Source organism: Pagrus pagrus (genome assembly GCF_965226575.1).
Source record: "Pagrus pagrus genome assembly, chromosome: 14".
NCBI classification, from domain to species: Eukaryota; Metazoa; Chordata; class Actinopteri; order Spariformes; family Sparidae; genus Pagrus; species Pagrus pagrus.
The window spans coordinates 20,281,202-20,307,898 of record NC_140198.1 but is presented as its reverse complement, the minus strand read 5'-3'; the positions used below and the strand labels follow the sequence as shown (position 1 = coordinate 20,307,898).

General features: G+C 40.9%; 1 protein-coding gene across 3 annotated transcripts in view; it reads left to right on the top strand.

The window, feature by feature from the left end:
* The window catches only part of LOC311270007 (cell adhesion molecule 2-like), a 237,663-nt gene that overhangs the window by 171,417 nt on the left and 39,549 nt on the right, over window positions 1–26,697 (top strand). For all 3 annotated transcript variants that reach the window (XM_084374617.1, XM_084374616.1, XM_084374618.1), the window contains 3 exons: window positions 4,346–4,495; window positions 19,644–19,796; window positions 23,924–24,061. In XM_084374617.1, the coding sequence (XP_084230743.1) occupies window positions 4,346–4,495; window positions 19,644–19,796; window positions 23,924–24,061 (441 nt within the window). The remainder of the gene's footprint in view (window positions 1–4,345; window positions 4,496–19,643; window positions 19,797–23,923; window positions 24,062–26,697) is intronic.

The window sequence follows — 26,697 nt, the reverse complement described above, 5'->3', positions numbered from 1 at the left end:
CTTCAAGTTGTTCATGATGTTTTTTTGTTGTTTTTTTTACCTTGAGTTTAAAAATACATAAAAAGAAGATATTGCTCTATAAGGCAGTGCAGTTAATTTCAAGCGTAAATTTCAACAAACTTGAGTAACTGAAGGATAATTCTGTTGTGTTAAAACAAACCTTGAGGTTAGTAAAACTTGTCTGGAAGGGGAAACAGGTGCAAGCAATAAGATTATAACCAAACTGCCCATGGCTCATATTTGTCACCGTTTGCATACTGTACCACCTTTTTGGGTCAACGACACAGTTCTTTTGTTGCAATTTTGTGATTACCTGCAGTTGACTCTGTTTCTTGCTCGTGGCGACATCATGGAGACTCAGAAATCACTTTGATGGTTTCATACCGAACCGAAATGATAGCGCTGTGAAGACATGACTCCGAACTTATCCTGTGAATTTAAATGTACATTGATGAAATCCCAAGCATGCATTTATAAGCTACCTTCGACCGGCTTAAAAGGTGTCTCAGCTAATCAAAAACTGCGGGGCTGCCTCTATCCATTTTGTAATCCTGTATTCCCAGCCATACATCATATCTCTACAGTTCAGTTGAGCTCCAGTCCTGGTATAAAGGTCAGTAGCTCCAGGCTGTCCGTCTGTCTGCCTGCATCTCTCTCTTTTTCTCTGCTCCTTGAATGCCTAAATAAGAAAGGTTAGGAGACTCAGCTGCTCTTGCTTGAAAGGTCATGTCGGAGAGCAGACAGGAAGCATCCAGGATACTCTTATCAGTATTATTTGTCCGGTAGTTTGCTTTGGCAACAGGTGATGTGTGTCTGAATGCGGCTTCGTGTCCTGTGAATATCTCTACTGACTGCTTTTGGGATAAGTAATAGTTTGATCTTTTGAGAAAAACTGGCTGCAGTTCTTTATGTGGCGGGAGGCAGAAGTCCAGATGATTGTGGGGAAGCTCTGCAGCATGACTTGATTATTAGCCAGTGAATACACTGGTGGAGTGTTGAGTGGTCCCATTTAAACTTAAGATTCAGCTCATCTGGGGAGACAGCTGTGTGGGGGCGAGCTCAAGGTTAGCCTCTCCAGATGAACTAATGATTTGTTGTTTGTTTAGAGGCAGCTGTAAACAGTCACCATCCCACATGATTCTTGCATTGCTCCATATGCTGACATATACAGAATCCAATTCAAGCTAAAGAATGCAAAGCTAATTTCATTATGCCATTACCACATAATGGCATGCAGATGAGGACGTTGTTGACCTGGCTTAGCCTCGGCATGTCAGTCAAAGTGGAGGGCAATTAGAGTGACCCCACTCTCCGAGAGAGATGGAGCACAATTGAGCACAAGAAAGAAGGTAGGATCAAGATAAATTTGAAAGACCGAGAGTCAGAGAGAATATGAAAATGAGAGACTAAGAAAGTGGAAATGCCACCCTTCAGGGATCAACTAGAGGAGGGAAAGCGACAGAAAGAGAGAGAGACAGAGGAACAGAGAGCAGGGAATTGAGTGGAATGGATGTGAACTGGAAAAGACAGAGCAAGAAACTGAAAGTAGGAGAGAGCGCGGTGGAGTTGAAGTGAGAGAAGGACCTAAATTTAGACATGGAAATCAGGAGAGAACAGCTGCCTCCTTCCCTCAGGAGATACATTAAAATCAGGTCTGGGTGGCCAGAGGGGAGGATGGGAGAACCTACTCCACCGGCCAATTAGGCGCACGGAGCACTGCACTGTTCTAATATAACCATCATTGTGGCCCCTTTGGCCCTTTCAGTCCCACTGGACTGTGTGACACTGACGCAGGGCTTAGACAGAGGGATCCCCGGACTATTGTAACTCTGTGTAGTGCCACTGGAGAGGAGGAGAGGAGTAAAGGTAGGGAAAGGCAAAGAGAGACTTGGATATTTCTAATGTTTTGCCTCTGTCCTGATCAGTGAACATATTAAAAAAAAAAAATGGATGCAGGGTCTCATCTGTGACAGCTGAGTGTTGAAAATCGTTACTGTTACATCATAGATTCTCTCTGATTCTTCCTGTATTAGCATCTTTAACTGTGCAGAAATAATCTCTATATGAATGCAGAATCTGTCGGCAATGGACAAGATTTTGGTGTCTGAAGTGTTTCTGGTTTTCATTCATTTTCATGACTGAATAAACGACAATGACAATTTCTTACCCTTTTACTTTAAATTTGCCCCTTTTAGATCTGTCCACGTATATACATATGTAGATATTGGTTTATAGTATTAGCCTAAATGTTGGCTTGTTTCCATTCTCGCATATCAAGTTGCTAATCAGACTGCAGACAATGACCAACACCCAATGGCCCGAATATCCATTATCTGGATATTCACCGGCTACACCGGATGGTCCAAAACATTGCCCGTTGCCCCCAGAGGCTAAATCTATGTGAGATTGGGAAATAAATGTAAGAAAAACTTACAATCCGCAACAGAGTCTAATAAACTGACCCTAGGTGGAAAAGACCATGCTTCACACATTTTTAGAAAGTACCCGTATTACCAAGAGGGCATGTTTGGCGCTTTTGCATGTTTGCCATAACAGATTCTCGTTCGTCAAAAGCGGATCATTTAAAGAACAAGCATGCAGATTATATTTTGAGGCATGAGTACAGAGTTAACAATACAACAAGCGAACACATCCCCGGAGTGTCCCCCATCTTCACTGACGCATCCACCGCCGTAATGAACTACAATTATACACTCATATTGTCATATTGTGCACCTCACTCAAGAATCGTCAGTGCTACCATTCGCCGTGCCGGTTAACTTCCCTTTGTGGCCAGCACAAAGGAAATAAAAAGCATCACACCGGGCTGCATGTCGCCCAACTGCGTGAGTGAGAAAAATGGGGAAAAGTAAGTGATTTAAAGAGGGGAAGTAATAAAGAGAGCGAGGGGCAGGCGCGGGAGAACGGTAAATCGTTGGCAGATCATGCCTCATGCAAAACTTTCATGAATAAAACATATTCCTAGCCTCCCATAGCTCTGATCCATTTTTCCTCCGTTTCCCTCCTCTTCCCCTCTCTATCTCTCACACGCATGATTAACCTCGGGAGGCCTTAATCAACACTGGAAATGACCCGTGCTCCTTGACTTACCCCTCTCTGCCTCGCCTCCCCTCCCTCACCTCATCCTCTCTCCTCCTCGGCACGTCCTCTACCACAGGCCCGTCGGTGATGGGCTCTGCCTCACCTGCTAACCCTGCAGACGAGCGCTGCGCGAGGGTTTGTTTATCTTGCCCGTGCAGTCATTAACTCAAGGAAAACTGATGAATGTCGAAACGCTGAATGTGACATTTGAAGCATTTGAAGGGAAATGTATCAGAATCGCACAGAAATTGGATTTAAAAGCTAAATATTTCCTATTTCTTTCTTTCCTTATATATGTTTTCTCCTTTTTTTTCAGTTTTATGATCCTTTCCTGGGGGGATGGCGGTCTAAGACGGGAGAGTTAGCTGAAGATGAATAATCTTTCTTACTTAAGCCTTTATTCACACAGTCTTTAAAACCTGTCCTCTGGGGATAGGGACAGGGATAGATTTATGGTTATTATTATTTACTTGCTTAAAGCCTCCCTCGCACCCATATATGCACAAAAGCACACACACATACACATGCACCAAGCACACAAACACACACAGAGCAGCGAGAGCTGTCCGGAGTTCTGAAAACTGGCAGCTACTGACGAAAGGCGACCTGTCCATGGTGCTGAAAGCCAGCTCTGCTCGGCCACAAAGAATTATATAACTCTTGTTTATCTTCCTGTTTCTCTCATTGAATTACACACACACACACACACACACACACACACACACATCCACACATGCTCACAGGTCCATGGAGAGCGTTTTTTAATTGGTCTTCCCTGTGTAGTCGAGGTTTCAGGGTTGGTACCGCAGGCTAAATGCCCCCTGTGTGTTCTGTGTTAGGGTCCAATTTAGCACACAGTAGTGACTGGCCATCATGCCTGAACATTTGTTTTTTAATTAGGGTGTTAAGTGTTTTTTCAACGACATAAACCAGATTCCCCTTCTTTGTCCTGCAGTGCAGAGTGCTGAGGAGCTGATTAGCTCTTCCAGTGACTGAAAAAGTCTTTATTTTAGGCACATCTTCATCACATTACTTTATAGTCGGGCTTTATAGTTTGAATCTTGATCATCCTCGTACTGAATTTAAATGTATTAAGCGATTTTAATTAACCAGGCAACCTCACAAATCAAGCAATCAAAAACGTACCATCTGTCTCACTCCATCTACCTCGGCATCTTTCTCTCTTCCTCCTGACGCATCCTCGTCTTCTCTCACACGTTTCTTCTTATCTGTCATGTCGCAGGCGCCAGCGGTCAGTACCCTCTGGTTCAGAATATGACGGTGACAGAGGGTGGGACTGCGAACCTGACCTGCCGTGTGGAGTATAATGACAACACCTCCCTCCAGTGGTCAAACCCAGCACAGCAGACCCTCTTCTTCGGGGACAAGAAAGGTGAGTTGGAGACTGACAGACAGACAAGCAGCAGCAGCAGCCACACAGCAGATGTTACAACATATCCCCCATGTTAGGTTTGTGGCACCTGAGAAGTGCACAAAAACAGCTTCTTTTTTTTTTAAGGTTGGAGAGTAACCTGAAAATCCCCTGTGTATCCCCGTGTGTTTGTCACTTGAATAAGCTGCTGTCTGTGATGTGACATAGCATCTGTCCCACCTTTCATGTGTCTGCGTTTTCTTGTCGCTGTCCTCTTTTCACCTGGAGAAAGATACACACTTTAAAAGCTTTCCTCCTGGAATAGAGAGTATGTGGCTATTATTACAGTTTTTTACTATATCCCTCAACCTTATACACGCACACACTTAGACACGCACAAGCCACTCTGCTAAGGAAAACACTTGATGTCGATGGCTGTTCGGTTTTTCCAACTTGTTTATGCCTGAGCATCACCTGCCAGAAACAATTTGAGGGCTTTAATAATCTGCTTTTTTGTTTACGGTGTGCAGTCCATATTACTTCAGTGTCAAAATTGTTTATAGAGTATATTTGATAGTTGGAAAGTAAAAAAATGAATAAACACAAGTGTAACTGGTTGTGTTTCAGACGGAGGTGCGTGCTACTGTGGTCGCTGCAGTAGCTCCGGTGATTGCTGGCATTGATTTGTATTGATCGCTTGTACAAGCATGGTCAGTGCAAACCCTGGGAAAGGTTCACTGCGTCCCAGGAAAGGGAAGCTGCTGTGTAATTCCTTTACTTTCTCTGTTTCATCAAAAGATGCATACTCAAAAGTTTAATATTTGATGTGGACCGTCAGAAACAGCCCACACGCTCTGAAAGTCGACCATTCACCCCGCTGTGAAAGTGACCTTCACTGCTCGCACTGCCTCCAGCACATACAGTGCAGTGTGAATTAAATCTCAGCCAAACGTACAAACCTAATCACCTGAGTCTCGGATGCTACAGCATCATGGCCTTGTGTGTAATTGATGGTGGTCACATATAATCAAATACCTGCTTTTACATTTTGAGGTACAGCATGAACATACATTGGCAATGGCGTTAACTTTGTTTTGCTTCCAATTATCTATTTTGTGTAGTATCCGGTCAAGGTATCGTCATGGGTTACAGACATGAATGAACAGACATTTTCAACACAAATGCAGTTTTGTAGCACAGAAATGTTGAAGACGGAGGTGATATTTTAGAATAATATAAACAATAATGAAACCTGGCAGGCAAACAATACTGATTCCTCTTGAAATGATGTAAAACTAATGAGTGAAGATTCCGGTCCATTGCTGTAAACATGCCCAATGGGAAGGATTTCAACAATGTTTTAGAAAATAGAGAAATTCAGTTTACTTGTTAAAGGAGACTTATTATGCTTTTTGTGTTTTTTTTTCCTTTCCTCCAGTGTGTTATATAAAGTTAATAAAATATAAAGTTAAAACAGTGAAAGTATGCACCTTCAGAAGCTCCTCTCTTCCACAGAAAACACTGCTCCTCAAATGCCTCATCAGTAGTCCCACCTTTAATTTTGTGACCAAACAGCTAGTTTGGCACTAAGAATTGATTTAGCACAGCTTCGTTGTTCTTGTTAGCAATGCTGGCTCAGGTGTGTGTGAGCTGACCAATCAGAGGAGGCTGGTTATTTTGAAGACAGGGCCTTTAAGAGACAGGAGCTTGAACAGAGGGACAGAGGGGGGAATACAGTGCTGCAGCACTGGACAGTATGAGGAGACTGATGTGTTTTTTGGGCACTAAAGCATGTAAACCTGTTCTAGTAGTAACCTAAATTAAGTTATGAGCCTGAAAAATGAGCATAATATGTCTCCTTTAAAATGTGTTTACTCAAACTAACAGTTCAAATTACTGCATTTAGCATAGGCTAAGCTAATACATATAGCTAAACTAGTAAACTAAGAAAGAAAGTTTTGTAATAAAGGACTTAAACAACATAATTTACCTCACTCTCCACTTCCTGAGAGAAAATAGCCTTAGAATAATGTGCTCTGCAGAAAACACTATGAGCTATGTATAATAAACAGTTTATATGCTAGAGACTGCAGAGAAATTCTTTCCATTAAACAGATGCAAACCCTTGTTATCTTTGCACACATTTACAGGCGTGAGGATGCACACACACACACACACACACACACACACACACACACACACACACACACTCTAACATATACACACTCACAAAGCCACCAATGTTTTAATGGCTAATAAGTACAAAGCGTTTATTCCTGACCTTTCACACCCTCTTCAGTAAAGTCCCCATAAAGAGGATTCATGGGTGTTATTTTGTTGGTTCATGCCTGCTGAAATGATTGTGCCCTGTGCGTCTCTCAGCTGTATTAGTCGAGTGTAATAGAGTATGAATCACACTCTCTTGTAAGTGTCTGGATTAAGCACATATGGGATTTACACAGTCCTCTTCCATTATCCTGCTGCCCACTGGGCTGCCTTGTGCATTCGTATTCACGCACTGCGTGTGTCTGTGTCTGTGTGTGTGCTTGTGTGCACTTGTGTGTCTGTGTTTGTATGTATTTTCGCATACAGCAGCTGAATGCATACATGTGCAAAGCATTTCAATTTCCAAACCATTCACATTTTCACTTACCTGCCTTTTTCCGGAAAGAGCAGCAGTAAAAAGCTGCACTGAACATCAAATTCAACAGTTGATGTTCTCTGCAGGTTATTCCATATCACACCAGGGGTCGGGCTTGGGGGTCTATTTCATGGCATTTCCAGTGCAGAGCTCTGGGATTGGAAATGAAAAAGCTGCCAAGGACACTCTTATTATCAGAAACGCAAAGGGATACTACCGGGGCTTCAGGATTGCGATGCTGTTTGGGCATGTGCGTGTGTGTGTCACTACGTGTGTCAATGTGTGTGTGCGTGCTTTGGGAGTTGTCTTGCCGAACATGGCAAATTCAAATGCACATGCTGATGGGCGCACTGAGATGGTGAGTGTTTCCAAAGTGCCACTGGCAGTCTGAGAAAGGAGAGATGTCTCAGCTGCAAACGCCTTTGAGCACAGTAGGTTTCAGATTAATTTTCCCTGCTGCCTGTTGGGAAGAAGAAGATGGGGATTAGGGCGGCACACAGTTGCTCAGACATACAACCCCAACTCGCCAACTTTTCGCAGGCTTTGTTCTGTTAGAATTAGCTGTAATGGAGCAAAATCTACCTCCTTTAATATTAATGACTGACTCTGCATCAGTTCACTCTTAAAGATCCCATATTATACTCATTTTCAGGTTCATACTTCATGCTAATTTTGCGTGCCTAGTGGAACAGGTTTACGTGCTTTAATGTACTGAAAACACATATTTTTTAATACTGTCCAGTGCTGCTGCACCTCTAGTCACTCTCTACCTGAACACTCCGTTTTAGTGTCTTTAAGACCCTCCTCCTGAAAAAGCCTAGTCTTCTCTGATTGGTCAGCTCCCACAGGCCTGAGCAGGCACTAAAACACATTAAAACTGTGTATCGAGCGCTTTTACTGTATATGTTCACAGTTGACAGTTTTCACAATATTGGACCTTAAAAAAGTAAAAGTTTGTCCTGCGTATGCTTTATTTGGAAGTCAGTGCAGAAATGTAAACCACAGTCAAGAAGTCTGAGTTTTCTAATAATTTCTGTTCTACTTGCAAAGAGTACATCTATGTAACTCAATCATTTCATCTTGTTAAAAAGATACATAGAAATGATAAATTTTCCACTTTCATCTTCCAGAATAGAAATAATATCACAGACTTCTGTATACGCAGGCATCTGAATCTGAAATGTTTGTCGTCTAATTCAACAGATTGCCGTCTGTGACTGCAACATGTGCCGGCATGTGCATGTGTCCTATCTCAGAGAGTGTCACTTACATCCTCTATTAAAGCCAGCCACAGAGCATTTGCATAAACGTATTGGTTTTTCAAAGAGAAATGCAGCAGCTGTCTCCGTTACAGTCCTTTGAGTGGTGCCGGCTTTCGCGGCTGTTGTTGTTTAACGTCAGGGCTGAGGCCCACCTCGAAGACGTTTAGTCGGATGAAAGAGGCTCCTCTTGTCTTCCGTCCTCTCAAAGGTGCTCCGATGGCTGTGAAGAGCTGTTTGAATTTCGAACAAGTCATTGTCCCGAAAGTAGCCAATTTTGTCCTTTCCGTCACTTACCACTGAGGGAGTTAAGCTGTGCTTCGACAGCGAGAGCGAGAGATGAGCGCTGGGCAAGAGGGATTCTCTCTTTTATAAGATTCAAAAGAGGCTAATATCATTTTACAAATTGCCCTTTTGGTTTCATGTAATTCAAGACTTGATAATAGCTTTATTTCTTGGATTGAGAAATTTTGCATTGAGGCATAATTACAATTTATCCGTTATTCCCATGCTGGAAAGAACCTATGTGTAATTACTTTCCAGGCAAAATTTGCTGGCCTATTAAGTGGACTCATGACGTGTGAGCACTGGCTAAGGTATGACATTTGAATCATTTATTCAACACGGTTTGCAGCAATTAGCTAACGGTTTTTCATCTCATTTCCTCACCCACATCTGTGTTTTCATTATCAACCTACAGAACTCTCTTCATCTTTTCTTTAATTATCTGTCCACCCCTGCCTTCCAGAGTCTGCCAGGTTCTTGGTTTACCTGTCCTCATAAGCATCATAAAGTACACTAAAGCACACATTTGGTAGGCTTGAATACATTATGGCTTTGTCCTGCAGGCCCAGTAGAGAGATTCTTGGTCCTCTGCAGGATAAAACAGACATCGGTTGTGGTGTAGTTATTTTTTGACATTGCATGTCGTGCTATGTGACTTCTGTCGATGTCAATGCTGAAATGATATGTTATGCGGCCCTAACTGGATCAGTACATGAATCGGCGATGTCAGTCTGGTATCTGATTAGTTAATCACATCGGTATTGGCATCAGAAGATATACTGATATTAGATTGGCCCCAACTCTTAACGTCTCTCACGTTCTTTTAATGTTTTAAAAAGAATGACCGGAAAACATGTTTTTTTTAATTTAATTTATTTGATTTTAAATTAGGTAACATCAAATCAACATTTCTTCAACAACCACTAAATGACACATGGAATGATTCAAACATAATGAATATGTATGTAGTTAAGCAAGTGTTGACATCCTTCTAGCACAATACTGGATTGGTGCTTGAGTGTTGACAGATAAAGGCACATACATGTTGCCTCATTAGTACGACACAGTTTCTCCTTACAGTCACTGCGTCTGCAGCTTTATCTGCAGATGTACGGGTGAGAATGTGTTAATGTCGTTTGCAAAATTACCAAAGTGCCTACTGTACCTGTGGTGCCCACATGGTGCCATCTGCAGATTGATCGAATCTGTTTAAACATTAAGATTAGTGTTATGGTTGAACAGCTGAGGGCCCACCGCTCATTTTCAGGACCCCAATCCGCTGAATATGAAGCTATTGGGGCCCTGAGATGTCAAATATTCAGCTGTCTGAATCAATTTGCTGCCTGTTTGTGGTGTGTGAGTGTGTGTTTGTGTGTGTGTATGTAAGTGCACATATACGTGTGTGCATGTTGAATGTCAAGCATCCCACCTCGCCAATATGCAACCACGAAAGCTTTGATGCATTCAGAGTATCTGTGCCTGAGCAATTTAGGGGATAGGCTTTTAAAAGTTTTCCAAAGTAAATAACAAAATAAGAAATGCCTGACAGACTTTTTTATTTAACAGATAGCAGAACTTTCTCTGAAAACTTAATCTTAGCAGGAAAGTTAAACTTTTGAGACAGCTGTCTTTTTTTTTCTTTATTTCCTGGAAGAGTGCCTCTATGAAACATCCTTTCATATCGGCCTCAAGATTGGTACGGTGTTCTCTCTGATAGAAAAAAACTTGACTATAAATCTCCGAAGATCCCTAACAAGTCCCCTCTCTCCAAGACAAGGACCATAAAACATTAGAAGAAGAAAAAGAGGAAAAAGGAGACAGAATGTAGGCCTTGGTGGGATAAAGGGGAGGAATTAAGGAGGCATTTTATGAGAGCTTTCAGACGCAGTTATTGCCTCTGAAAGACACAGGAAAACTTTTCTTTGACCTTGAGCGTTCTGCACCTTATTTCTTTCACTGCCTCTCTTTTCACATGTCTGTGTTTGACTCTAACACTCAGCCTTCAATGAAAAAAAGCTTTTTCTACCCACTGTTTTTATTGTATTTAGACGTGCAGAGAGTGCTAATAATTAAAAGCAGAGAGTTGTTACCGACTGTGCGTGTTGACTGTGAAGAAACTCGTGTCAGGCAAATGTCAGCTTTGTTTCTGCTGCGGTACGGATGCAAAGCGGGTTTAGGTGAGAAAGAGACTACATTGTCAAATGAAGCAATATATCCAGTCATTACTGTCGTTATTAGTAGAGCAACTTATCATATGCGAGGTGTTGAGAAAAATACCTCAGGCAAGTGGGAATAATTAGCTCACACTTAGCAGCGGGCTTATTCTACTTCTCCCTTCTGGGAGAAAGTTCTGGAGCACAGAGTTAGGTAAAAAAAGAAACTTTTAATACATTTTTTTTAATAGATTTTAAATCAAGAATTGCAAGGAGGGCACTTTTTTTAGCGTTATCAAGAAACAAGAGTTATTCAAGGTTTATTATAGAGATTTATTACATTATATAGATGTCATTCTACAACACAGGGTTGTAGTCGAGTGTTCAGGAGTCTCACAGCCTGAAGAAAGAAGCTGCTCCGTAGTCTGGTGGTAAAGCACTCGATACTTCTGTATCTTTTGCCGGATGGCAGCAGGGTGAACAGACTGTGGCTGGGATAGGTGTTGTGTTTTCTGCAAATGAAGAATAAAATGTACGACTGCGTACAAGGATTTGTGCTTGCATTTTGCTTACAATGGCTCGTTTAGCTAATACTCACTTCACTGGCATCTGCTTTTTGCCTGGACTGGCTGTTTTCCCAGCAATATAGAACATCCACCACTCTGCAGTAGCTCATATATTTACATTTATTGCCTTCTGTATTAGTAAGAGGTCCAGTTAGAGAAAATTTCCTCAAGCGAAACTCTGAAATATTATTATTCTGAATTGCATTGTGATTCAGAGCTCTAATAATAGATACATGTTATTTTCTCATTTCGTGTAACATAAGGGCTGCATTTAAAATAAAATGAGATGATGACGGTGCCATAAAGGCTGGAAAAGCTGTGCCGGTAAAAATAGAAACACTAGAAACACAATTTTAAACTATTTATTGGTTATAGGTCCGGTTCTGGGTATTACAGCGTCTGGGTCCTGGGTCCCCTCTGGCAGAGAGTCGTTAGTTGGTAATTGTTTGTGTGTATTTAATTATTAAGCTATTCTGTCTATTTAAAAAAAACGTCTCTCCAACTTAAGAATTACATACAAATTCACCAAGAGCCCAAATGTCCCAGTATTTGCAGATCTCCGTGGAGCTGGTGACTCATAACTCCACATACAAATGTAACCAGATCCATGTGTACCAGACGATCGATGCACACACATTTAACAATCTGCAAATAAGCACAGAAGACTGTTTCAAGCATTTTTAGACGTTTATATAAGCAGGAAGTTACTCAAACGCCAACATGATCTGATCTGTGAGTTAAAAATCTGTGCACAAAAAAGTTTCCATATTTATTCAAGTTTTTAATGTGTGCTCTTGTAGAGCTGCTCTGTGCGCGTTGGTATTTGTGTGTGGATTGGAACACACATTTCTGAGTACCTAAAATTACACAACAGATGGTTGTTCACATTTGTAAATCTTCTTTTCTATTTGTAGATGATAAAATACACATGTATGACCATTTCGATTTTAATTTCTCTCCACAAGATGTGGCTCTGCAAAAAACTGTCCACTTCTTTTCAAAGTCATTTTGAAGGATGGCTGTATTGCGTACCCTAGAAAAATATGAAACTCCTTATAGACCAAGGTACCATCTCTTCTACTCTGGAGCCGGAAGGGGAAAAAAGTATCCCTATGCAAAATACAATAGGGCTCATAGGCAAGAGCTGTCTCCTCACTGACCTGCTTCTCACTTAATGAAGTGGGGCTGCTGGAGGTGTCCCACTGAACTCAGCGTGGCAGGTAGAAACTGATGAAAGAAAATCATTCCTGTCACAGGAAAAATCTCCACAAGCCAATTACTGTATGGAGTATGGCACATTTTACATTTTTAAAGGCCGGCTGTGCCTCAGAAAAGGTATAACAGGTAATGGAGGCTGAGGAGCGGCTGAGACACAGAATATACATTAAGCTATTCAATAAACATTTCATTCTGTTGCTTTCCTCTTTCTATTGCTCCCACACACACACACACACACACACACACACACACACACACACACACACACACATGCACGCAGACCAACTCAAGTCCCCAGATGGGTTGTTGACAAGGAAAAGGGAACAGTCACATCCAGACACAGGCAGCTGAATGTATATTCTGAAATTTGCACTTTTCTCATTATAAAACTGTGTCACTTGAATGAGCAAACACCTGCCAAGGTTCTATACTAATACATACTGTCTCCGGATAGATGAAGGGACAGGGGGGAGGCGGGGGGGGGAGGGGGAGGAGGAGGAGGAGGGAGGCCAGTGGAGAGGGTGGGAGAAGAAAGGGCAGGAGGGAGAATAGGGAATAAAGGGAGGAAGTGAAACGTGCAAACATGATAGGCTCAGAGAGAGTGAGTTTAGAGTCCTGACTGTTTGCGTGCGCATACACTCTGAATGCCTTTAAAATAAACACATGCTTAATGTATAAATGTAATTACCTTTCATACACACACATGCACATGCCCACCCATTTTTTTTCCCCACCTGCTGCTTTTAACGATGGCGGGGAGTAGCCGTGGAAAGCTGCTAGGTATGCAGCCAATTTATTTGGATATGTAGCCGTATGACTGTTGTACACAGTGTGCGCATGTACTGCATATAAACACAGAGTATGTAGCTGGTGTGCAGCAGTGGCCATCTGCACAGTGATGGTGTGGCAAGCTGCATGCGATAATAGATTTAGGTTTCCCCGTGTAGAGATGGAAAAAGCTTTTCGGATTCTAAAGTCGCTTCACACCTGTAGTTCGATTCCCTTGATCTGAAACAAAGGGGGGCAAAAAGGCAAAAAAACAAATATCAATGCATGAATACGTTGTAAAATCTATTGATACACTGGCACAAAATCGTTTTATTAAGAAATGCAGGTGCTTTAAAGCCCCACTCCAGTGTGTTTTAGCATTCATATGATATTTCACATCTTTATGAGTTCTTTCCTGACAGTGTTTGTTACAAATAACTTTTGTTTTTTTGTTCTTTTTGGTTGTTGATTTCTATCTCTGTTCCCATGCTTGTGGTTCATTCACAGGTTGTCAATTAGACTCGCATTCCCAAGATACAGCACAGTCCGTTGTTAAAATTTGAGAACCAAAAAACAAATAATTATCAGGATGTTGTGAAAACAGATGATGAATTTGGAAAACATCCTTCATGGGGGGATAAAAAAATATGTTGCTGCGTCAGAGCGAGGTGAAAAGTTGACCGAAGAGAAGAAAAGTACTCACTTTTTATTAAACTTGCTGCTCATTAATGGTTCAAATCCTCTGATTGAATGACATTAAGCATGCGTTTGTATCCATTTACAGTCACTTCTAATGAGACTGTTTCCTCAGCCGGCTGAACGTCTTCTCTCAAAATAAAAATGTCACTTTTAATTTAAAAGAAACAAGACATCTTTGACCTTCTCTCTGCACAGCTTCTCTATCTCAGTTTCCCTTTTCAGAGATGCGCTTTTCTTCTCATCCTTTTACAGATTTCTTTTAAAAGAGATGGCTGACACTTCCCCACTCTCCACTATCCCTTTCAGAATATGCTGTTTGGGAACAGAGAGTCTTTTTGCTTTGGAGTTCTGTCCGTTTATTCTCTGTTAGCAGATTGGTCATGGCTGCATGAGTGTCTCTACATGGACAGTTCCTTTGAGCTGACGGTCATCAGCACTCGTAATAAGATGAGAAATCTTTCCGCCCCCACTTGGATTCTGGATATCAAACCGCATCTGCTTTAGCAAACTCATAATTGTCACGTCTCGAGGTACATGTGTGTTACTTCTGCTTAGATTAAAGCAATCAAAGGTAGAGAACACAGCTCTCGCACAGCTTTGCTTTTTGTCTCTCTACATGCACAGACAGATGCAGAGTACAAGGCTAAATGAGCAAAAAATGTGGTTGCACATTCAATAAGTAGTTATTGTTGGAATACAAATCCACCGCTCTTTGATGTTGTCAACAACGGCGTCCTCCATGAGCACATTCAGGACCGTCGGCACTAATGGTCTCTAATGGATGGCAGGCAGCTGCAGCACCTTCGCAGACAAATAGCACTGGATACGTTCCTCTCCTCTCCTCTCCTCTCCTCTTCTCTCCTCTCCTCTCCTCTCCTCTCCTCTCCTCTCCTCTCCTGACCAGAGGTTACATTTCTAGGGAGAAGTTGTTTTTTTTATCTATCCTTTATTTTATCAGGGAAGACACACTGAGACTGACGTCTACACGTACGTAAAGACAGTACGTACACATTCACATATGCATATGTACACATATTCATATATGTAAGCCCATGTACTGTACCTCCACCTGTAGGTGCACAGCTGTAAGTATTTTCCTCTTGCCCCTAAGCCACCAGCTCTTAAAAAACACATACGATATCAGAGAGGACCTCTTAGCTTTAGTCTGAAAATGATTATCTGCTCAACAATACTGAATAGAGCCTTGCCACATTCAATGCTGTGTTTTTGGAGTGACCCAGTCTTGAGATGTATGGCTCGAGCAGTTGGTTGGCAAAAGACTAGTCGAGGACAGAGCGAGTTTACCAAGCAGTGCTTTCTAAGCAACATACCACGCTGCCTCCTCCGTTGACCCAGAGAGGACGAGCCGGCCGAGCTGTACAGGTCACTGTGGTATCGTACTTTTGTACATTTATTAGTAAAATATTTAGAATAAAGAGTGAGTCATATGCACTGTGCACAACACAGTGTGTTCTCTTCTTTCGTATATGAGTGGTTTTCTTAAAATGATATATCAAGTTGAGACGAATATGCTCTAAAACATCCTGACTACATGAGTCTACATGAGGATAATACGACAAGACAAAAACAAACTAATCACAAACGGAATTATTTGTCGTGTGCTGTCCAACCAGCCGTGCAATTGATTTGTGCTCGTAATGTTTGTTTATTTGAAAACCTTTATTTTCAGTATATTTGTCTGCATTTCTGTATTCCCACCAGTTATATCCTGATTTCATGGCTATATTCAACACCTTTCATGTTTTTTAAATCCAGCCCGAATCCATCCTTCCTGGGGGATCAGGATCATCCTGCTTTTTGGCATCGAAACTGTCCTGATCTTTGCCTGTAACCACTGAAAAAATGCAGAGATGACACTGTGAGCATGATTGGATAACTAAACCCAGATTCTAATCTGAATTTTCAGAATCTCGATGCCACACTGAAACTAGAGTATTGAAATCATATTATCTGTGTTCTTTGCTGTGTCATGCAGGTGATGATTGACAGGGAGCTTTGCCTGTTATTCAATCAGGTCGCATGAGCAAAGTTAAGACAGCGAGGCCATCTTATTATAAATTCAAATGCGATGTCAGCGCAGCTTATCGGACCAGCAAGTCAGAATATCCGAGGTATCCACACAAGCATCTTTCCAGAATGGGAAGAGGGAGAGGGAAGGAAGAAAGCAGAGTTGCAGCGCGACAGCTAGAAACCCGGCAACAGCAAATGTATTTTCTGACATTTGCCTGCTCATACTTCCTTGCCCAAAGCAAATAAGACAACAGTTGAAAAGGCGCATTGTTTAACTTGTACACATTCGCAGGTTAGTGGAGCTGCCTGAGTCGACAGAATGAGGTCTGTGGGGGTAGGAGGAAGGAGAGACTGACAGAGCGTATACAGAGGCAAAGAGAGACTATTCCCTGTCTATAATCAGCCTGAATAATCTTTCCTTTGTCGTAGTTCATTCTCTAATCCAACAAGGTGTATACGTGTCTGTATACGTACTGCATGAAAGAAATCAACTATCTTTTCAGGACAGGTCTCACCCTTAACTGAACTGGCAGTGCATTAGACTGAATCTAATTCGGTGGTCTTGCATTGATGGCCATGTGTGCCCACACACACAGAAACACAGAGAAACAGGAATGTACCGTTGCCAGCGTCGAGCCTAAAGATATGTCATGTGCTCATATCAACGTGTCACGCCTGCTCAGGCTCGGCACACAGCACGCAGAGATAACCGGTGTTGCGAGGGAGGGGAAGGTACAGAACAAATGCAGTAGTAAATGAGAGAGAGCAGCTGTCGTTTAGCCAAACTGATTACAACTCTACTGCTGTTTACTGTAGGTGTTTAGCCTGGAACCGGCAAAGCAAAGCTCATCCCTTGGCAGACGAAATGACATGAGATAGTGCGCTCGCTGACATTTCTCTACATTTGTCAGTCGTGTGATCATCGCGGCACCGCATATACGGGAGCTAAGAAAAAAAGGATGCAGCTTGTGTGACTAACACCTGCTTTCACAGTCACCTCAAGGGCCAGACGTTTACCAGTGACCGACAAATTATAGCTGTAAGTGAGTGAAAACACAGCTGATACTGTAGGACCTGGCATCGATTCAATCAATCAAATGTAAGACTCTGGCAGTACAACCAATCACCACAAGTTACATTTAACATTTACACCCCTCACTAAAAACCTGAAAGGCTCTCTCTAGAGCCAGAGTTTGGTTTGTCAGTTCTGGGCTACCGTCCTAAATTCTAATGCCTGTGCAATGCTAGAAAAAAGCTCTCACCCTCGGCTTATTGACTGTCACTGTAATTAACATCCTAAGAAAATAATACATTCTGTTTATTCGTCATACTCTTTCAACCCAATCGGCAGAATGAATGTTAGCGAAGTAAGTTTCTGCAAAGCCACAGATAAGTTTAAACTTTGCGTTTCTTTACTTTGCAACTTTACTTTTTCTTCTGTAGGTTCAATTTTCCATTCTTCTCTCGTCACAACGCTGCGCTTATGCTCTTGTTTTTTAATGGTCTCGGCCTTGTCTCAGACTCGACTGCATTTTTGCTCGGTCTTGTCTCGGTCTCAGACAAAAGAGACACTGGATTTAACTTCTAGACCAGTCAAGACGGAAACTACAGGGATATCACTGTGTTGTTTGTTTTCTCCCATACATTTTGTACGTAATGATGGTTTCTATTTAAAGACAAGAGTCACCCAGAAAACCTGTGTTTTTATGGGTATGTGGATATTTCAGATAACTTCGAAGACCGCTAATGGTTTCACATTTTAGAGTTAGTGTGTCATGCAACGCAGGTGTTGGTCTTGACTTGGTCTCTCAACGTCTTGGCCTTGGTAAGGACTTGGTCTCAGTTGAGATAGTCTTGACTACAACACCGCTGGCGACTGGGCTGACTCTTTTATAGATTATACATAGAGCAAAAAGAAAGTTAAGATGCGTGTTAAGAAACAGCTAGATGAATTGTGTGGCGTATAGGGAAGGTGAAAAATGACTTTTTTATGCTGACTTGAAGCTTCGGGATGTTGAAACACAGTCTCAGTCCTTTGGATACCTTGGCTATCGTTTCTCACCATTCAGCAAGACACTCTTTAAAGCGCCCTACAAACAGACTGTCTAATGGTCTTTGCACTTCAGATCTTTGTCGAGACGTTACAAAATCAGGGGGCTCTACTTTTTTTACACGATGTCTCACAAATTACCATAAGATAAGGTTTTTCTTTCATGTGGCCTCACATGAAAGAAAAAATAAACACCTGTACACAAATAATCAAGCCTCTTTTCTGCTGAACTAACACACTGCACTTGAACAAGGTGTTCTCCAAGTCACTTTGATGGAGGGTGAAAGTAAAGTACCCTTGGCTGCTCATATTCAATAATGTTTGCAGAAAGGTTTTGTACTTGCAAAAAGGAAGACTTGAGTGAATCTCTTGAGCAGCCAAGGCCGCCGAAACAGACTGAATAAAAATACTTTGCACGCGCCGTGTCGTCTGTTCTTAATGTACGAACCAGTCTTTGGTGCAGTTTAGCTTCGTATATAACAACGCACCCGTTGCACGCTGCAGACATGAATCGTATCTTTTTCAAGGCGTCATCACCCCATTTTGAAATTGCACTGCGCGCTTCCACTGTATCACAGATATGGAGTCTACTTTGAAGACCATGGAGTATCTTTCAACAAGCCACCCAATTTCAGCAGATCCATTTCAACTCCCACATCTTGCCAAATTCTCATTAGGCCTCTGTCTCAGCCTGTTATTGCAGTATTGATTTCCATTCCTGTTATGTCTTTTGGAAGATTACATTTTCATATAAGTAAAATGTCTACGAGGGTTTTCGGCAGAGAAGACTGTATGAGTATAGTTTACTGTAGAGCTGTTGAATCTGAATTCATTTTCAGATTCAACAGAGAGTTCAGTTTTGAGGTCACGTTTCTATACAGTGATTGTTTAAGTATTTAAATCTGTTCATACGTTCATATTAAACAGCTTGGTTTGGCTTTTTTTTTTGTTTCAAAGTAGGAAACATTGACATTAAGCCTTGGAAATGACCAGACCACCGGGTTGAACATTTCAAAATGAATGACATCCTCTGTGCAGACAGCTGTAGCTATAGAATAGTTTGACTGTCACATAAATGATACCAGAAGCTGAATTGTCCATTTCTAAGAGCCTTGCTGTTCACTGTCTGCCGTGTTTGCTGTGTTACGGTTGGATAAGACTAATGTGTGTGTGGTTAAGATGGCAATAGCTGTTGTTTGGTAAACAACATGCACATGTTCAGCATTATATAATTGAGGCACAGCAAATATTAACATGCCACTGGTTTGTATTTTCATGTTGGAAGTGTCTCTCAGTGTGCCTCTCCTACTCCGTCTCTATTTCTCTCTCTGTCTGTTCGACTGTGTATGTGGACAGTGTTCATGAACTGGACACAAAGCAAACATGAAGTAAATTAGATTTATCTAATTAAAAGAGCAAAAGAGAAAGAGAGCCAACTAAACTGTTTCTATAGATTACACTGTGTCAAATAAACTCACTCTGTCTGTCTCTCTGTCCAGCTTTAAGGGACAACAGGATTGAGCTGGTCCACGCATCGTGGTCAGAGTTGACCATCAGCATCAGTGATGTCACGCTGTCGGACGAGGGCATGTACACCTGTTCTCTCTTCACCATGCCAGTCAGAACAGCCAAAGCCTACCTGACGGTTCTGGGTAAGAAGGATTTCTTCTGGTTAAAGAAAACGTCTGTTCATGCTTCGTGATTTCCCACAGTTTCATTGTCGAAAAAAATCCTACATTTTCCAGAATTACTTTGAATAGCGTTCAAACAACAGGGTGAACTGTGTTGCTTTCAGCTGTGGAGCACACATTTGTAGCCAGCAAAAGAGGTAGATCAGTGAGAGTAAGACGGGAAAGAAAAAAACACGTCCTTCACTCAGACATTTCTGCATTGTCTGCAGTGTACTACACTTTCTATCAAGCCCATGTCTATAATGCATTATAACACATTATGTACATAATGTTAATGCAATATAATGTGCCTGTAGTGCTGTCTAATCATAATTATACACTCATGAATATTCATAAAGCTTTATAACAATAATCAAAACTCATTATAATGCCAATGTCAATAATGCATTATAAACATATTTATAATGCACTTCCGTGTGCTTACAGCTATACACAATCATAAATATTCAGAATGCTTTTATCACAATCAACATACATTATAGAGCTTTTTTTCGCTGATAAGGTCAGTACAATACTTTTCAGTTGTTTGGCACTCACATTTTTGCAAGGATCATAGTGTATTAAAATGCTCATAGTAATGCTCATATTTTTTTTTTTCACAGGTATAGCACAACAATGTTAATACCTATAGGTAGCAAAAATGTGTTAGAAAAGTTTCAATGTAATTAGGTGGAAAGTTAGGCCATGTATTGAGGAGAATGTGAGATATTATTTGTCCAGATTCAAGGAGATTTAAAGATTTTTTTTTAAATTGCAGGCACATTTTTTTAACATTTTTGCTAGATTTTTGCAGAGTAGTGCAATCGATGAAAACCTTTGCCACATGAATTTAATGATTCGGTTATTATACCATTTTGTGCATGTGTTAATTTCAGAACATAATTACTAAAATAACACCTCTACACAATTGTGCAACATTGGTGGAAGTTAAGCTTTGAGTGGTTTCAAGTTGTTTAGGTTGTTTTTCAGTTTAAGCGATTTATGGTTTAGTTGTGTTTTTTCCTTCTAAGACAAACAAAAAATACCTGCATCTGCAGGAAAGTAAAAACATACTGTTTGGCCCTCTGGTATTGTTTGTGTTGTGATCATCGCCCCACACAAACATTGTCTCATTTCCTGCCACCGGGCTTATTATCTCGCCAATTAGTTTTCGCTAATGTTAATAGATGTGCTAGTGCACTCCAGGACCATTAGCTGGCTCTCTGTGTTAACAAGCATTCTGAGAATTAGAGACATTAAAGGCTACTGCTCAATAAGGATATGGAGAAAATGATTTTGCAATACTGAACAATAGTTAATGGTCCGAGCCAGGAAGCATAGAGGGAGATTTAATAAACATACAAAATGGTCTGGGAATGGTCTGGTTTAACTGCCACTGTTTCAGGACAGGGAGAGCTGGAGATAAACGCGACAAAACATTGAAAATGATTTGGATAAAAATGCCAAACTATTAAATACATCAGCAGTGAATCAAGCTCCGCATTCAAATCATTCAAAATATTTTGATGACTACATACAAACATGTGCTTGCAATTTTCAAATTATAGCCGACAATCATAAATAAATTACTAAAATGATTCAGATGGCTCTGTGAGGCTGTGCTCACACTGTATTTGAGCTAATTGTTTACGTCAGGATGCTCACATGCTCACAATGACTATGCTAATACTGTGAAGTTTAGCTGTTATAATGTTCCCCATATTATATATTGGTGTGTAAGCATGCTAACATTTGCTAATTAGCCTAAACACAAAAGAGGGTGATGGGATTATCATTGTTTTTTTCAAGTACGTGGTCATTAAAAAGTGGACTTAAAATTTGACCTCTGCAACACAACACATAGACGCCATTGACATAATGTCAAAACTGTTATGTCTTCACATTCTGTTGATCATTTCGTTTAACGTTTGACTGTTTCAAACCAAATTTCTTATATATTGCACCTTTAATCCAGAGGGTTACACAAATATGAGCAAACATTTTAAGTGCAATCCACTATACTATCTCACTATATTGAAAAAACAAATGCACAAAGCAAACATTACATTTTAATTAGAAACTAACTTTGAATAAAGTTCTAAATCACATTTTTATAAAATGGCTCTAAAGTTTGTATCATACATATAATAACAGTACAAAATGTATATATTACCATAAAGCAATGTGATCATTATGACCACGTGAATTATCAGTGAAGTCCACTGAAATCTTTTTCTTTTCACCGAGCATCGGATCGAATCGAGCTCTCATTACTTTTTCATGTCTTGAAAACGCTATTGGTTGTGCTCAAACAGTCATGCACACTAGAATATGCCACAGCCCAGACAGCTCCATGATGCACACACGAGCAGAGAGCACACACGCGCCCACACTGCTCTACACTCGCACATGTATGCACACACTCACACACAAACACAGAGAAAGATTAAAGCCTCACAGCCTCTGGTCACCCAAGGGGAACGTGACTGTATAAGATGAACATTGTATTTGATCTGCTCTCGTTAAATCTTGGAGAAAAAACATCTATTCTCAGTCAAGCCACACTTACTCATACGCATACTTACACACAGACCACAGTAGATATAGTGTTAGTTACATATAGTGACACTTGCACTTTACACACTTGAAAACCGTGCAGTGAACCAATTTGCAGAAAAATATCGACATTGAAAATTCCATGTTTAGTGTTTAATTGGATCTCACTGCATACTTGTGTCTACCGAGCAGCAGCCATTGTTAGGATTGTGCATGCAAAAGTGTGGTAAACAGAAAACAAGAAGACCTTTACGTCTGGTAATAAACCTTACAGGAGGTGGTGAGACAGACAAGGCCAGAGTCAGTCAATGGCATTGACTGACAGACCTTTCAGTCACTCAGCCCGAGGCAGACTTATTGCTCATTGACATTAGAAGGGCAGACACTACACACTTAAAACACTCATTATAGCAAAGGCCAGTAATGAACGTTTTCTGTTCAACCTTGTGGCCTCCTCTATGGTCACAAGCCTTTTGTTTACACACATGTAAATACACACAGAGAAAAACAACATATTTTTCAACTTAAAGATGCACTGCGAGATTTCTGATGCTAAAAACAATAACAAAAGATGACATGTGTTGATGCTGTGAAGTAGCAGGGGATCTTGGGAGTCGTTTCCTTCATAAAGCCAGCATACAATAAAGAGCTCCATCACAAGTGAGCCTTACAAACAATTGTGAACACTTGCTTCGCTAGCTGGCTAGCTTGCCAACTTCCTTCCTCACTTTCTGACATATCATTTCCCATTTTTCCCCGGTAGGTAGAGAGGGTAAAGGGGATATGACACCATTAACAGGCTAGCTAAACATTTTAATGCATTCATTGATTGCATTGGTACACATTAAGCCTCTAAACCTTTTTGCTATTTAGCCATAAAGATATATATATTTTATATTATATATTTTTTGTTTTCTGTTACCATAGGTTCTGTGTGTTTAGTAGAAAATAATTCTAGTGAAGCACCAAGGTATGTGGAGAGAAACCTGGACTTTGGTTCTGGGAAGTCACATCACTGGATCTAGCACATTAAATGTGTTACATTTAATATCGGCTAAGGCTTGATTGAATTAAAGGGGACTGTTGGGCCTTGGTGGAGGTACAGTATGCATTCTACTGAGTGCCATTGTAGTCTATACATCCTTTTCGATCCTTAATCAAAACCACATTTTTATTCACCTCTATTGCATTTGAGTTTGGCGTATATACCTATCACACAGTCCAGGTCAAAGAAAGTCTTAAGTACCTGCATGGCTAGATATCACTTGATGTATGTGAGAAAATATGTTCTTTGTAATTCCTGTGAACCAGCCCTTAAAGAAGGAGAAGTCCCGGTCGTTAGAAAGACCATCTACTGATTTGTGGATCCCTGATGCGTTCTTGAACAGGACACTGCTCAGGGATGCAGCTCTATACTCTGCTCTCTAATCTCCCTGCAGGGGCGCAGGCTGGAGGAGAATTTCCAATAAGGCATAATAATATTATTGTTGCATAATGACACACCGCTGTGTGTGAATTAGTTCCATCACCGTGATATCCGTTCCATCTTTCAGGTGTGCCAGAGAAGCCGGAGATCGATGGCCTGACAAAGCCCGCCATGGAGGGAGACCACATCACTCTGACCTGCATCACTCAGGGCAGCAAGCCCGCCGCCGACCTGCGCTGGTTCAGGAATGAGAAGGAGATCAAAGGTATGGAACATTTGGATCTTCATACATCGGACAGTGTATCAAGGGTTTGAGGGTGAGTTATAGAGAATGAGGAAATGATGGTTACATAACCAGGCAAGGGAGTGTTTGCTTTTATTTCACATATAACTGATCAATGTGTCAATTGGTTTGTGACATCATCAAGCTGGGCACCTTTCGTCAGTTAGGTTTTCCTATTGAGAACATGACATATTCTTATTGGAAACAAAATCAAAGGTGTTCCTTATAATCTTAAAGTGGAAACACGATCAATTCCCCCGAGCCAGCAAGTGTTATTATATCGCAACGAGAACTGGATTGCTCTCTGTGTTCTTTCGAGAAGCAACTACCAACTACACAGGGTAAAATGTGAGCGTATTCCTTCATTTAGTCTATAATGGAGACAAGAAAGCAGATGAAAGATATCATTCTGTGCTATTAGGCGTTATGTAGCAATGATGATTATCATTTACTGATATTTCTACTACAAAGCTATAGTTTTGATTTCCCTGGAATAAACTACTCAGTTAGGCCGACACTTTTAAATGCGTTGTCGTATACTAAAGTGTATTGAATATTACATTATCAGCATGGCTCAGACTGCTTTGTAATAAACAAACATAACATAATGCAAACTTGAGTCTTTTCTTATAAACCTGGCACGATGACACTGCTGCAGTGATGTCTCCACAGTGTATTTTTGTTCCGAACAAGTTGTTTCTACTAGAAGAGATTCAGAATGTGTCCTCTGGCCTGAGACCGATACATTAACCTCCCTTGTTATCAGAGGACTGTTTTAAATCACACCGACTGGACTACACACCTCATTTCCACAGTGCTCCTGCTCTGTTCGACTTGATGAACCATCCGCTCAGTAATTGTTTGAACGGAAGAGAGCGAGAGAGCGACGAGAGAGAATATTGAAGAAAAGCGAGCCAGGGACGTGAAATGATGAAATAAGGTTTTAGGGAGAGAGCAACAGATGTGGTTCTGTATCGAATTAAGTGCAGAACCCAGCGGGACAGGCTGTCACAGATCAGCAGCACAGTTGCGGAACATTTACCAGGGTTTCTGTGCTCTTTCGCAATGCAGATTAAAGGTAGATAACAAAATGCAAATCAGCCTTTGCTAATTTAAACGACTGCAAGTGTAAACAAAGAGATGCGACTGAGAATAACGCATGTTTTTGTCCCTTCTTTTTGTTTAGAACTGCCAAAAAACAACAATGCAGATTGGCAACGAAACTTTCAAAATCTTTGTACAACCCAAAATGTCACTGAACCTCGGTAGAGAGAATAACAAGCAGCCAGGTGTTACACAGTGTAAATGCCCGGTTAAATATAGTCACATTTAAAGTAAAATCACATTTGGAATGCAAAACACACAGACACTTCACAGAGTTCATTTCCCTGCTTATATTTAGGATTAATAAACCACAGAAATCATTTTTTGCCAAAGCATGCATGATTTTTGCTTATTAACTTTGCATATTCATGCTGTCTCTTTCTTTTTTTGGCTTCTCTGTCATCAGCATTGCAGAGGTCTCTCTCTTGCATCTGGTGCACATTTAGTTCTGTGCTCAGATTAATGTACAATATGTTTTACAATTAAAAATGCATTTTTATTTATTTTAAACACGTTTCTGCTTCAACAGACACACTTAACAATCACCTGGTAACATCACTGAACTTGCGTACTAAGGAGCTAATAGTCTTGCTATGCTTAAGCTCATTAACACCGACAAAACCCCGTGTTTTCCTCATCATTCATTAAAATTAAACAGAATACTTGTTGCTCTCTATAACCGCTATCGCACTTTAATATCCTGTAAACAATAATCTTAGCCATCTTTTAGTCATTAAATTCTGTTTATGAGCAGATCCCCAAGTCGCATATTGTTGTTTTTTTAACATCGTTGTAATCTAACTAATCTTTTATAGTAGTTTGTCACTCCACTTTATATTTCCTCTTGTTGCTCTTCTGAGGAACGTGAAGCTTATATAAAAAAAGGGCATACACTAATTAGCAGAGTGACTATTTTTCCTTACAGGCTTATTGTGTCTCTGCTGGTGATTATTGCGTCTCCCAGAGGCCCACTACTGAGAGAGGAGCTCCCTGTAAGGCAAATGGAAACACAGCCAGGGCATAATTTTCTTTTAATTTACCACAGAAAGTTAACAGGTAGTCAGAGATATCCCTGGTGGTTTGAAGTGAAGGTAGTCTCAGGAGGACGGGCTTCCTTATTAAGGTCAGATGCAATAATTCTCTGCTCAACTTGGCACACTGCTATCTTTAATTTGGGCCTTGTACAGTTTTATATCAGTACATTATTCACTGTGACAAGGTTGGTTCACTTACCCACAAAGGACGCAAACAGTGTGTTCAGGTTTGTCTTTTGTCTTTTTGAATTGTATTCTGTGATACATACGCCCTGTAACAGTGACTCTGTTGACATACAACAGCATGACATACAGTAGGCGTAGATTTGGGGGTCCAGTTCCCCTCCAATTTTTACCTCCACTAAGGAGGTTGTGTTTTCAGCCATGTTGGTTGGTTGGTTGGTTGGTTGGTTGGTTTGTGAGCAGGATTACATCAAAACTACTGAACAGATTCCCACTAAACTTGGATGAAGGATCAAT